General features: G+C 39.2%; 1 protein-coding gene across 1 annotated transcript; it reads left to right on the forward strand.

Annotated features, from left to right (window-relative positions):
- Positions 1 to 1525: 1525 nt before the first annotated feature.
- LOC142195396 (transcription factor 15-like) lies at positions 1526 to 3625 on the forward strand. The gene is made up of 2 exons (XM_075265152.1): positions 1526 to 2127; positions 2904 to 3625. Exons 1-2 carry the CDS (start codon positions 1579 to 1581, stop codon positions 2934 to 2936), a joined length of 582 nt encoding a protein of 193 aa, XP_075121253.1. The 5' UTR covers positions 1526 to 1578; the 3' UTR covers positions 2937 to 3625.
- The last annotated feature ends 8576 nt before the right edge of the window (positions 3626 to 12201 follow it).

The raw sequence follows: 12201 nt of genomic DNA on the forward strand, positions 1-12201 counted from the left end.
TACGATGAGAAACTTAGTGAAGAGTGAGACTGAGACATCAGGTAAACTAATTGGTAGTGGAATACTTTTGCAATACCAAGCAGACCCAGTCTAGGGGACAGAGTGAGAGAAAGGCCCCCTCCTTTCCAGTCACAGTCAGATGAATGAAAGGCCACATATGTTATTCCAACAAGCAGAGACAGTTGTAGCTATAAGGTATGCAGAAGTAACAGTCGCTACCAGGCCCTCGACCTTGTGGGGTACTAAAGGTCCCTCTGCCACATAAAATCTAGCACTATGCTAAATGGCAAAGGTACGCAGGTACCCATTACAGATTTTGCATTAGGGCCCAGGAGCTTAAATGATGTCTCTGATTCTACTTACTGTGAATTGTGTCTGACTCACTGATATGTGTGCCTGGAAAATGAATTCTCAGTAATGCATTGAGTGTAGCATACCTGACCTCACTAGTAGATTTTCCCACTAGTACATTTCCAGAGGCTAAGGAACTCTTATGCTATCCAGTGAGTGTCGTTGTAAGGCTGAGTTCACACATAGTTTTTTGGTCAGGATTTTGAGGCCGAATTTGCCTCAAAATCCTGACCGAAAGACAGCTCCCATTGAAATCAATGGGAGGCGGTCATTTCTTTTTTCCTTGAGCTGTTTGTTCCGGCTCCCAGAAAAAAGAAGCGACATGCTCATTCTTCAGGCAAATTCGCCTGAAGACTGAAGACACTCCCGACTAGGCCCATTCATTGGGCCTAATCCGGAGCGGAGTCCGCGACTGGATGCCGGTGCACTGCCTTAGTTTCCGGACCAAAAAACCCTGTGTGAACCCGGCCTAAGAGATAGAAGAGTAGCATGTTGTAAGCATCTTCTGTTTCTGCAACATTTTTAACAAGGTTGCAATGCCCACTCTATTTAACATTGCAGTGCTCATGATCTATACAGAATTTGCTTTATATACTTGTACTACAGTAGTCAGTTTATATACAATCTACATTAGCAATATTAACCTTTAAAATGCGTATGTGCCTTTAGGGGTGACTTGTAATAGTTTTTTTTTGTCTGCAATATTTTTTGTGATGCTTTGCAGACCTTTCTTGCTCAAGGTGCGTGCTTATTTTTGGCCATTAGATTATTTTGTCACGTGGGGCGGTGTTAATAAGCATAAAACATTAGGATTTTTAGAAAAAAATATCATACTATTATAATAAAAGTAGTCATAGTTCATATACTATTGAAAAGTTAGGTTCTGATGTTATTGGTTGATAGTTTGAACTTGTGTAGGTTGTACAGATTCACTTGACACTCTAGTTAGCACACCGCCTGTCTCCTCTCACTCACTTTTGATACAGGGCTTCTGTCTTTAGCTGTTACCCACAACATGACAACAAGAACAGGTGCACTGCTTAGGATGGTGCCATTGCCCCAACCTCCATAACTGTCCACCAACCCCACCTTTCTTGCCTTTCGAAGCGACCACATGCTCAGTCTAAATGGAGCAACCATTCAAAAAATGACTTGCTGAGGTGTCAGTGGATCAAGTGGAGTTGCTCGCTACCAACAGGTGCTACTTGCCTGCAGTGCATAAAAGTGATGGGAGCCCGGGGGATGTTGCTGCTCATGAGGACAGAGGCACAGGCTACAGGCATAGACTGCAGGACCATGAAGTGTGTGAGCAGTGGTATTGGGCAACCTGTAGACTGTAGTAGTGGTTTACTATCTGATGCTGAGGATCTTGAGAGTGCAAGCGACAGTTCAGAAAAATCTGTTGGTGGAGGAGATGATGGGGGTTACAGCAGCCCATCCGGAGACAACAGAGGCAAAAGGAAGAGGAAGAGTAAATTGTCTGGAGTCAGCAAACAAAGACAAGCTGCCAATGCACGGGAAAGAGACAGAACACACAGTGTGAATACAGCCTTCACTGCTCTCAGGACATTAATCCCCACAGAGCCTGCAGACCGCAAGTTGTCCAAAATAGAAACCCTGAGGCTGGCTTCTAGTTACATTTCTCATCTAGCCAACATCCTGCTACTGGGAGAGGACTGCATGGATGGACAGCCATGTCTACAGTACAGAGCTTCTGTCACCAGTACAGCTCCCAAACCTATCTGCACTTTTTGCCTCAGCAATCAGAGAAAAATAGTAAGTATTAATCTAATAGTCTTTAGATAAGTGAAAAGCAAACAGTAGTGGCCCTTATTTCTATATAGCGTACAAATATGGAATTATATAAGCTCAATTATCTTACTAGAAATAGAATAAAATACACTATGTTGTCAGACATTTGTCTGTTGTAATAAGGACAAAGCACATAACAGGTTATAATGGACTTAGTTATGTACACAGCATATTGTCATAAAGCCAAATGCTACTATTTTTGCAGTGCAAGTGTCCTACTATGCAAGCCTATGAGTCTATGACAGCTGAGCAGAAGTGGTATATAAATAGTTACTATGATGCTTTCAAAATGGTAATACAGCTATAGATTGTGCACTTGGCTTATTAGATACTGCTGACTTAGAGAACAGGGAATCAAAAATTATTTTACTATATATATATATATATATATATATATATATATATATATATATATTGATTCTGCCATATTTACATTGTGTATGCCATAGCATTTTACAATAAAAAGATTAAAATATAGAAGGCTTGTACCTTGGCATAGAAAGTATAGTTTATGACTCTACGGTAATATCTGGTATTTCTAGCAGTAACATATTTGACAGTGCCATTCTGTTAAAATACATTGTGGAACAATGCATTGAAAGTTTTGCATATTGTTCTTTCTTTAAATCCAGTATTGCACATCATTTCTTAAGTGTTTGTAATATGGTAATGTCCATAGATTACAGGCTGTGACCTTATGAAACTTGTCTTCTAATCTAGTCTCCATGTTTTCTTTACAGCACAGGGAAGGGGAGAAGCACTTGTCTATTTAAGGTGTATGTGGACATTTACTCAGATGAGCAGCTTGCACAATACTTGCACTGAATATAGACCTGTTCTAATTATATCCACTTGATACTCAATGTTTACATGGAATTTTTGTAATGAAGCTTACGTTTTTTTATTTGTAAACAACGACAGGAATGAGAAATCTTCATGAAGTGCACTTTATTTTACATTGAATCAATTTTATTCAGGAGAATTTGCAGCAGAAATCTAACTCAGAATGGAAAGTTGCACCTGGTGTTGTTACTATTTTTTGCGCAAGAAATGTTAAACCTAAGCTCGATACTGATGGTGGTTAAACCGTCGACACATGATGTAACATGATCCTGGACACGCAATGCTTCCATCAGAGCGTGTTGTCATAACACGCTTTCACCTGTGCTTCTAGCTTTAATAACCCAGACCCAATTAATATGTGCAGACGTTCAATCCGTCTAGCCCTTTAAGAACACTTACTGCGTGGAATTAATACTGAAATATAAAGAACACTGTCAGAAGTTTTACTTGGTACTCTAGGTCAAAATATTATATGACCATACAAAATGAAATATTCCTGATTATAATGTAAAATAGTTCTTTTGTATATACTCTGTATATGGTGGCTTGGTAATACATTGTAATATAATAACTAGTTAGACTATTAACTAACAAACAATTATAATTCTTATTTTAGTCATTTTGAGTCCTATGGAAATTGCTAAATTAACTGATGATGCATGATGAAATCTCCTATACAGGTGTTTAGTCGGGGTTCACAAGATGCTTTTTTTTTTTAATTACGAAGTACATGGTTTTTTTTTTTATTTGCAGTAATGAGTAACATTTTACTATGCAGCATTTCAGCTGAGTAGCACATAAAAGCAAGAGGTATTCAATGTAGTGGCCGTTAGCTTGTGGGTGAAACGTGCAGCGAACATTACGGAAAAACTGCTTTTTGGTTGCAGATTTTGCTGCGGTTTTTTTAGCTAAAGTCAGGAGTGACTTCAAAAAGAATAGGAAATATAAAGGAAGCTCTTATATTCATTCCACTCCTGCCTTTGGCTCAAAAAACCACAGCAAAATCTGCAACAAAAAGACAGTTTTTATGGAATATGAGGCCTCCGCCTAAGGCTGGGTTCACACTGGGATTTTTGGACCGGATTTTGATGCAGAATCTGTCTCAGAATCTGGTCCAAAATAAGCGCCTCTTATTGACTTCAATGGGAGCCGTTCACTTCTTTTTTCCGCTAGCGGTTTTGTGCTGTTCGCGGAAAACAAAAGCAGCCTGCCCTTTCTTGCCACCGATTCTGCAGCACAACACCTCCCTCCCAACGAGGCCCATTGATTTGGGCCTAGTCTGGAGTGGAATGCTGCAACTGGATGTACGACTAGCCGTTTTTTGGACCAGATTATGAGGTAGCCCCTGTTTCAAAATCCGGTCCAAAAACCCAGTGTGAACTTACTCTAAAATGGTGTTAAATGAGGTATCACCAAAAAAATACAAGACAATAAAAGATTCTAAAGAAACAAATTAAGTTCACTGCTTTTTTACAAGCTTAAAGTCACAAAAACAGTGGGGTTATTTATTATCTGCCCCTTATTTCGCCATATTTTTTGCAGGTGTGCCTTATTTTTGGCTGGTTTTACAGTGGTGTCTATTTATGATGTAGGCGCACCTCATTGTTAAATATGGTGCACATGTATTAGTTTAGAAGCTATGTACACTTTGCCCCGTTTTGTGCCCCTATTTGTGCTAGAAGCCTTAGTTCCATCAGTTATAACTATGTATAAATAGCAAAACATGATTTTATCACAATATGCAATTGGATAGCATTGAATAGCACAAAACTGGAACACGTCAGTGAAAAAAAACAACTCTATAGATGCAATTGTAATGATTAATTAACATATAAGTAACCATCATTAGGGGAGGAATACAGATTATGGTCAGGGCCCCACGTTGCAAAAAAGCAAGGTTTCCACTGCAGCAAAAAATGCTGCATATTACAGTACTTGCAAAGTGAATGGGATTCTGGCTAAACCCATCAACACATCCAAGGAAAACTGTTGTGTTTTTGTAAATTGTAGTATATTATACCTATGGAAATGCTGACTTTTTTTTGTATAGGTGTAATTGAGACAAAGTCCACATAGGAAAACTCTGCAGACTTTCTGTGAAAAATGCTGCTTTCTGCAGTGGCAGCAATCCGCTGAGTGTTGTCTTAGCCTAAACCTCAAACTAGCATAGTGTTCAGGATCCCTCAATCCAGAGCAGACCTTGGTCTGGAAGACCTAGTGCCACCTTTTACATGCTCATTGCATGGCCACTAATATATGCTTTAATTCCTTTTTGGTAAAATTACTACTCACTGCTGAAGATACTGGATCCTGAGTATATTGGGACCACACATGATCAGCATTATATTCTGGCCTATAACAAATTCAAAAGGACAAACCCTTTAAGGCTAAGGCCCCACAGGCCGTAAACGCAACGCTAAAGCTTTGCGGGAACAACCGCAGTGTGAACGCATCGCGGTTCTTCCACCAGCGCTTTGAACAGAAAGTTCAGAGTTTTCCTACGCGGACTTTGTTACAATTATATCTATGGGGAAGCCGCCGGCGTTTCCGTAGATATAATTGACATGCTGCGATTTTTAAAATTGCAACGGTTTTGGAAATCGCAGCATGTCCTCGCTGCAATGTTTTTTGTTTTTTTTTCTTCCCGCAAAGTAGGGATGAGGGTTTTTTTTTTTTTTTTTTGCAAGTACTGTAAAACGCTGTGATTTTCCCGCAGCAGAAATCGCAGCGTTTCTGGCCCGTGGGGCCCCAGCATAATGAAGGTAAATCATCTTGTCAATCTTATTGTTAAGAAACTAGGAAGTCAGTCTTCTGATGTCTAATGGAAATTGGAGGATGCAGTAACTAGGTAGCATTTCAAAGATATATTCTATAATCCTATAAACATTGCTATATAAAACAATCCAATTATGGTATGTGTATTAACAGAGGATTACTAAATGAACAGCAGTAATCTTAGTCCGTTGTCCTATAAGCACAACATGAATAGTAAAGTGAACCGCCATATAGTCAGCACTTACTGCCATACAGTATGTACCATACCTGTTTGTGGGATATAGCATTACAGTAATAAAAGCATTTCAGCATTGATCGGATGTTAAGGATACTTTAAAGTGGAACTGTCACTATGAAATTGTGATTTACACTACAGAATTCTTTACTTGGTTTATTTTGTACTGTCAAGTTTTACATAAAATCTGTATAATATTTCAATTATATGAAAAATCGATTTTTTTTTTTTTTTTTTGCAAGGTAATGACAGAAGTTACTATGACAAGCCTAGTCACATTTGTGAAATCTGATTTCTTGATGTGCACATAATGACAAGTCCACTTTAATGCACTTTATAACATGAAAAGTCAAATTACCTCAAAGATATGTGATTGTATAAATCATTGAATGTACTGTATTTATAGAAATGTTGTAGATCTGCTTCTTCATTAGCACTATACACTGTACTATATCATGCATGCATATTATCCTATTATCCTCTGTACTGTAAATACATGTACTTGATGTGAAGACAGTGCTTGTGACAATGGCTGACTGTCTCATGAATCTTCTCTGTCCTGAGCTTGCAATGAAAGGTGACTTCACCAAGAAATAACAGGTTACCTTATTTGTAGTTTACAGACAATGATTCCATCAGATACATGCTATGCCAGTCCCTCTTAATGTTTACATGCTAGTAGGCTCAAATATTGTTCACATTTGTGCTAATATTTCTATTGTCTGCTCCATTGTAGGATAACAACAAAAATGTTGATTTATTCATATGAAAACAAATGATACTTTACAGACCCCCATTGACTATACGGGTTTGTTGGATTTCCATGAGATCCCAGAATCATACAGTGCATCATACAAAACAGTGCAACAGTGCTTCTAGTGGAGCCACCAACACAGATGTGAAAAAAACTAACATGGCTCATATAAAAACTACATTGGTTAAGAACACTTAAGGCTAAGGCCCCACGGGCCGTAATCGCAGCGCTAAAGTGCTGCGGAAAAAAACGCGGTGTGAACACTTTGCGGTTCTTTCAGCAGTGCTTTCAACAGAAAGTTCGCTGAGTTTTCCTCTGAAGACTTTCTGTTACAATTATATCTATGGGAAAGCCGCCGGCACTTCCGTAGATATAATTGACATGCTGCGATTTGCAAAGCTGCAACGGCTTTGGAAATCGCAGCGTGTCCGCGCTGCAATTTCTTTCGCAAAGTGGGAATGGGATTCGCATGAATCTCATCCCCTTTGCTTGCACTGTAAAACGCAGTGATTTTTTTCCGCAGCGTCTCTGCTGCGGGCAAATCTCGGTGTTTACGTCCCGTGGGGCCACGGCCTAAGGGCTAGTTCACATGTAAATTACGTGTGGCTTATTTTGGTCCTGAAAAAAACCAGTTCCTAATTAGAAAGCGTTTTTTGGACCTTGCCGCACTTTTTGTGGAGCATTTTTTTTGTAACGTCAGACGGTTTTCCCTTCCCGTACAGTGAACACTTCGCGTTTTTTTTTGCAAAAAAAACCCACGATGCGGTTTTATGAAAAAAACGCATGTTTTTCACTTCCCATTCACTTCTATTGCTTTCTTCAGGCGGAAAACGCCTGAAGAAAGGTCATGTCGCTTTTTTTTTTTGCCTAGCAAAAAAAAAAAAATGCTAGAGTAATAAAAAAAAAACGCTAGCCCTCTACATAGACCACCATTGTATGGAGGCGGATTTTGAGGCAAAATCCGCCTCCTTGTCCCCGTGTGAACTAGCCCTAAAAGAGGTTATTTCATCAGGATCTATCCCTTTCAGAATGAAGTCGCCACAGACACCTACTGATGATTTTGGGTCCTACTAGTAACCCTGGCAAACATCTGGTTTTGCCAGGGAAAGTTCCCGAAGGGGAAATACAGTATTACATGGCAGCCATTTAGATAAAATACATCTAAGTTAAGTTTCACCGATTCTTTATTGTGAACGCGGTCTGTAATATTCATATTGTGCAGTAATGTAATTCCTCAAGAGCAGAACTCAGGGATATGGCTGGCCAAGCACTACCTCTTGTTTACATCCATATCTGGATACTCTGTTAAGGAAAATGCAATGGAGCTCTATATTCATATACTTAACTCCGTGTCTGAAAAACCCAACTAAGCTACTGCGTGTCACACTCTGCCTCAAGTAAGAATTCCCAATGATTGGAAACCTCTTAGATCCTGAATTATTACACAATAATTTTATAAAAATAAACAAAGTTGTTTTTTTTTGTTTTTTTTCAAGTGATAGTATTAATATAAAAAGAAGGCACTGACAGTTTCTTGAAGACACAACACAGCCTGTCCTGGATACTGAAAGGTGCTAGACTGATTTGGGAATGTTGGCTGTAAATGGATCTTTCAGTCTATATGAACTATGTATCTTGCACACTAATCTTTACTGTTCTAGAACTAGTGTATATTACTTGTTATACAGATTTCAGTGACTGAGCATACTTTGCTATTCTTTTAAAAAGATGTTCTATATGCGTGGTTAACATAGAATTTATTTTCTGATATGATATTTATATAAATGGTATTTTAATAAATAAAATTATATGCAAAACGCTTCTCTAGATTTTATTTAAAAGTATTACAATTGTTCTATTACAAATGATCCAAACTTTTTTTTTTTTTTTCTCTGAAAAAAGGTACACACAAGTTTCTTTAAAGGGATTTTATCATTAGAATCCCTTTTTTAACTAGGCACACGTCGCAGTATCCGTAAGAAAGGCTATTCTTCTCTATAGCGACGCCTCCATCTTCTTCTCCCAACAACGCATCTTCACCCGAAAGCGCTGTCTGCGCATGTCTGTCAGCCATTTTCCTGTGGCCTCTTACACAAGTACTTGTTCGGACACAGGAGAATGGCCGACAGATGCACGCAGTTGGTGCTTTTGGCTGTGGCATCAGGAGAAGATGGAGACGTTACTGGAGAGTATTCGGCAAAAACTCATATACATATGTAAAAAATAAAAAAAATTACTCAGGAATGGCAGCACAGATCAGAAAAAGAAAGGTAAGAGAAGAATAGCCTTTCTTAAGTTTATTCCAGCATATTCTTAGATTAAAAAAAAAAAAAAGATTCTAATGATAAAATCCCTTTAATATTTCCTTTACAGATGATTTGATTTTCTGTGGAGCCCTAACCTTCTGTAGAGGAGTATTGAATATCCCACTCCTCTCATAAAATAGTGCTTGCAAATAAGATCAGGGGTCTGTTTTTGTTTACTTTTAGGTATATATTGAGAATATTCAATAATGTGAAGCTTCCTACAGAATCCTCTGTGACATATGTCACTGTATAGGCATACAGTGGTAAATGTTAGCTATTGACTCCACATCTTTCAATATATATATATATATATATATATATATATATATATATATACACACACACACACGGAATCCGCTTTCTTGGATCCCTAATGGACTAATAAATAATAATAATAATACATTTTATTTATATAGCGCCAACATATTCCGCAGCGCTGTACAATTTATAGGGTTCAGATACAGACATACATAACAAAGAACGTCATTTCACACAATGGGACTGAGGGCCCTGCTCAAAAGAGCTTACAATCTATGAGGTAGAGAGGGTGACACAAGAGGTAGCAGGGGCGGCATTGCTTATACAGTGTTCAGACAATTTTGTGCATTAGGAATTGTGATAGGCTTGTCTGAAAAGATGCGTCTTTAGTTTGCGTTTGAAACTGTAGAAGTTGGGAGTTAATCTGATTGTCCGGGGTAGAGCATTCCAGAGAAGTGGTGCAGCTCGGGAGAAGTCTTGTATACGAGCATGGGAGGTTCTGATAATAGAGGATGTAAGTGTTAGGTCATTGAGTGAGCGGAGAGCACGGGTTGGGCGGTAGACAGAGATGAGGGAAGAAATGTAGGGAGGTGCGGCATTATGGAGAGCCTTGTGGATGAGAGTAATAACTTTATATTTTATTCTATAATGAATAGGCAGACTACCCATTGAACTCAATGGGAGGCTTTTTTACCCATTGATTTCAATGTGTAGCGCGCGTAAGGCGGAACCCATTGAACTCAATAGGATTCAGTTTTACAACACTGCTTCTTTACACAAGTTTTGTCGCAAAAACAGCACCACAAAACTCTGTGTGAATGCACCCTTAGGGTGCATTCACACTGAGTAAACGCTAGCTTATTCTGAACGTAAAACACGTTCAGAATAAGCGGCGTCTAAAGCAGCTCCATTCATTTCTATGGGAGCGGGGATACGAGCGCTCCCCATAGAAATGAATGGGCTGCTTCTTTCACTCCGTGCAGTCCCATTGAAGTGAATGGGGAGTGCCGGCGTATACGGCAAGCTCTGCTCATGCCGGAGCGTACACGCCGGCACTCCCCATTCACTTCAATGGGACTGCACGGAGTGAAAGAAGCAGCCCATTCATTTCTATGGGGAGCGCTCGTATCCCCGCTCCCATAGAAATGAATGGAGCTGCTTTAGACGCCGCTTATTCTGAACATGTTTTACGTTCAGAATAAGCTAGCGTTTACTCAGTGTGAATTCACCCTTAGCAAATCAACATGATTTGATTCCACCAGGGAACTGCAATTGTCGAATCTAAAGGTTTTACATTTGGACCTGGATTTAGAAGTTTGAGTTTTAGTTGAGCTGGCATGTCCGTTAAACAAATCTACTCATGTAGAGCATTTATTAATAAATATGTTCATCAAAGTTTTATCTGATCAATAAAATTATATGCTAAGAATTAAAACAAATGTCAAGCTCCAGATCAAAGTGAATTAATCCCCAACTTTGTTAAATGAATTCATGGCTGCTAATAGATAGAGCTTGTGATCTGGGGTATTTAAAACCTATGATTGACAGGAGCAGGGGTGCTACTATTTTCTACCACTTTCTAGGACCCAATGTTCTCACTTCATTGAACAGTATTTATCTGAAATGCTTTCATGATCACTGACCCCTGGTGTTTTAGATTTGCTATTACACATTTCTATTCCATACAGACCTTGCATTGGATTGTTGGTCATATTGTACAATATGCAAAACATTGGCAAATCTAGTAGCCTGGTCTGAGGGTGTTCTACTAAATCACAGAAATGTTATTGCATAATTGAATTCATGTGTTCTAAACGTTCAAACAAAAGCATAATTTGAAGCCTGTTTTTTCAATGGAAAATCTGTAACAAGGCCTCCAACTATTTCCACTTCTCTAAAGAATTTATTTCTCCATAGTTCCCATAGAAGTGAATGGTGAACACTGGACATATGCATATCCTTTTCTCTATTCATTTTTCAGTCGTTGGGTCAGTGTGTCGCTCCACAGCAAAGGCAGGATTAAAGTGCTCACTGTGAGACCTCTATACCTATAAGCAGACCCTGGAGTTATCATTTGTCAAGACAATTCAGTTCCTGTTAACAGTTTGGGCTTCTTGTTCATGACACCAGTGCAAATGCAGGGAGCTGCTTGTGCTTGTCAGTGGATCCTCTTTACTGGTGGTCTGTCTGATCTGTTCAAGGCCTGTTTCCATTTTCATGTTCCCTCGCGTAACCACTATTTCCAATATTTTTTAAGAGTTAGGTCACAATGGCGATTCAGCAAAACAAACATGCTTCTCTCAATCGAAAAAGGCGACCCCCGCCCCCCCAAAAAAGTCTGCCAACTGAGTAAAATGTCTTCAAATGTGTTAATGAAGCATATCCAGAAGTCAACACTAGATAAACTACCCAAAAGTAGCCTTTTCAAGCTTTTTACATGGCAACGGGGGAAGCATTTTTATGCCCTCTTGTGGCAAGACCCAGTGTCTAATTAGACCACATAATTTACATATCTTCCACATACATAACTGCATGCCAAGTACTGCAGCAATCTGACATTTCTACGTACGTTATTTTTTTTGCTTGTGAGTGTAGCTCAGGTCACTGTCACATGGCATGCGTCTATTATGGGTGCTACAGTGGCATTTCTGCTGTTAAAATTGTGACCGCAGTTTGGGAATGGGATCTTGATTCCATCGCTACCGCAGCCCAATGGACTGACTGTTGCACATCTCTCAACAAGGGCAGTTGGCAGGTCACCCTTATGGAATCTTCACTGAAAGTCTTTCATAGGACCTATCTAATCCCTCAACAAGTACATAACGCCCAAAAACGCATTAACACTCAAACTACCCTGTGTTCTTAAA

This window comes from Leptodactylus fuscus, chromosome 2 (genome assembly GCF_031893055.1).
Source record: "Leptodactylus fuscus isolate aLepFus1 chromosome 2, aLepFus1.hap2, whole genome shotgun sequence".
Taxonomy (NCBI): Eukaryota; Metazoa; Chordata; class Amphibia; order Anura; family Leptodactylidae; genus Leptodactylus; species Leptodactylus fuscus.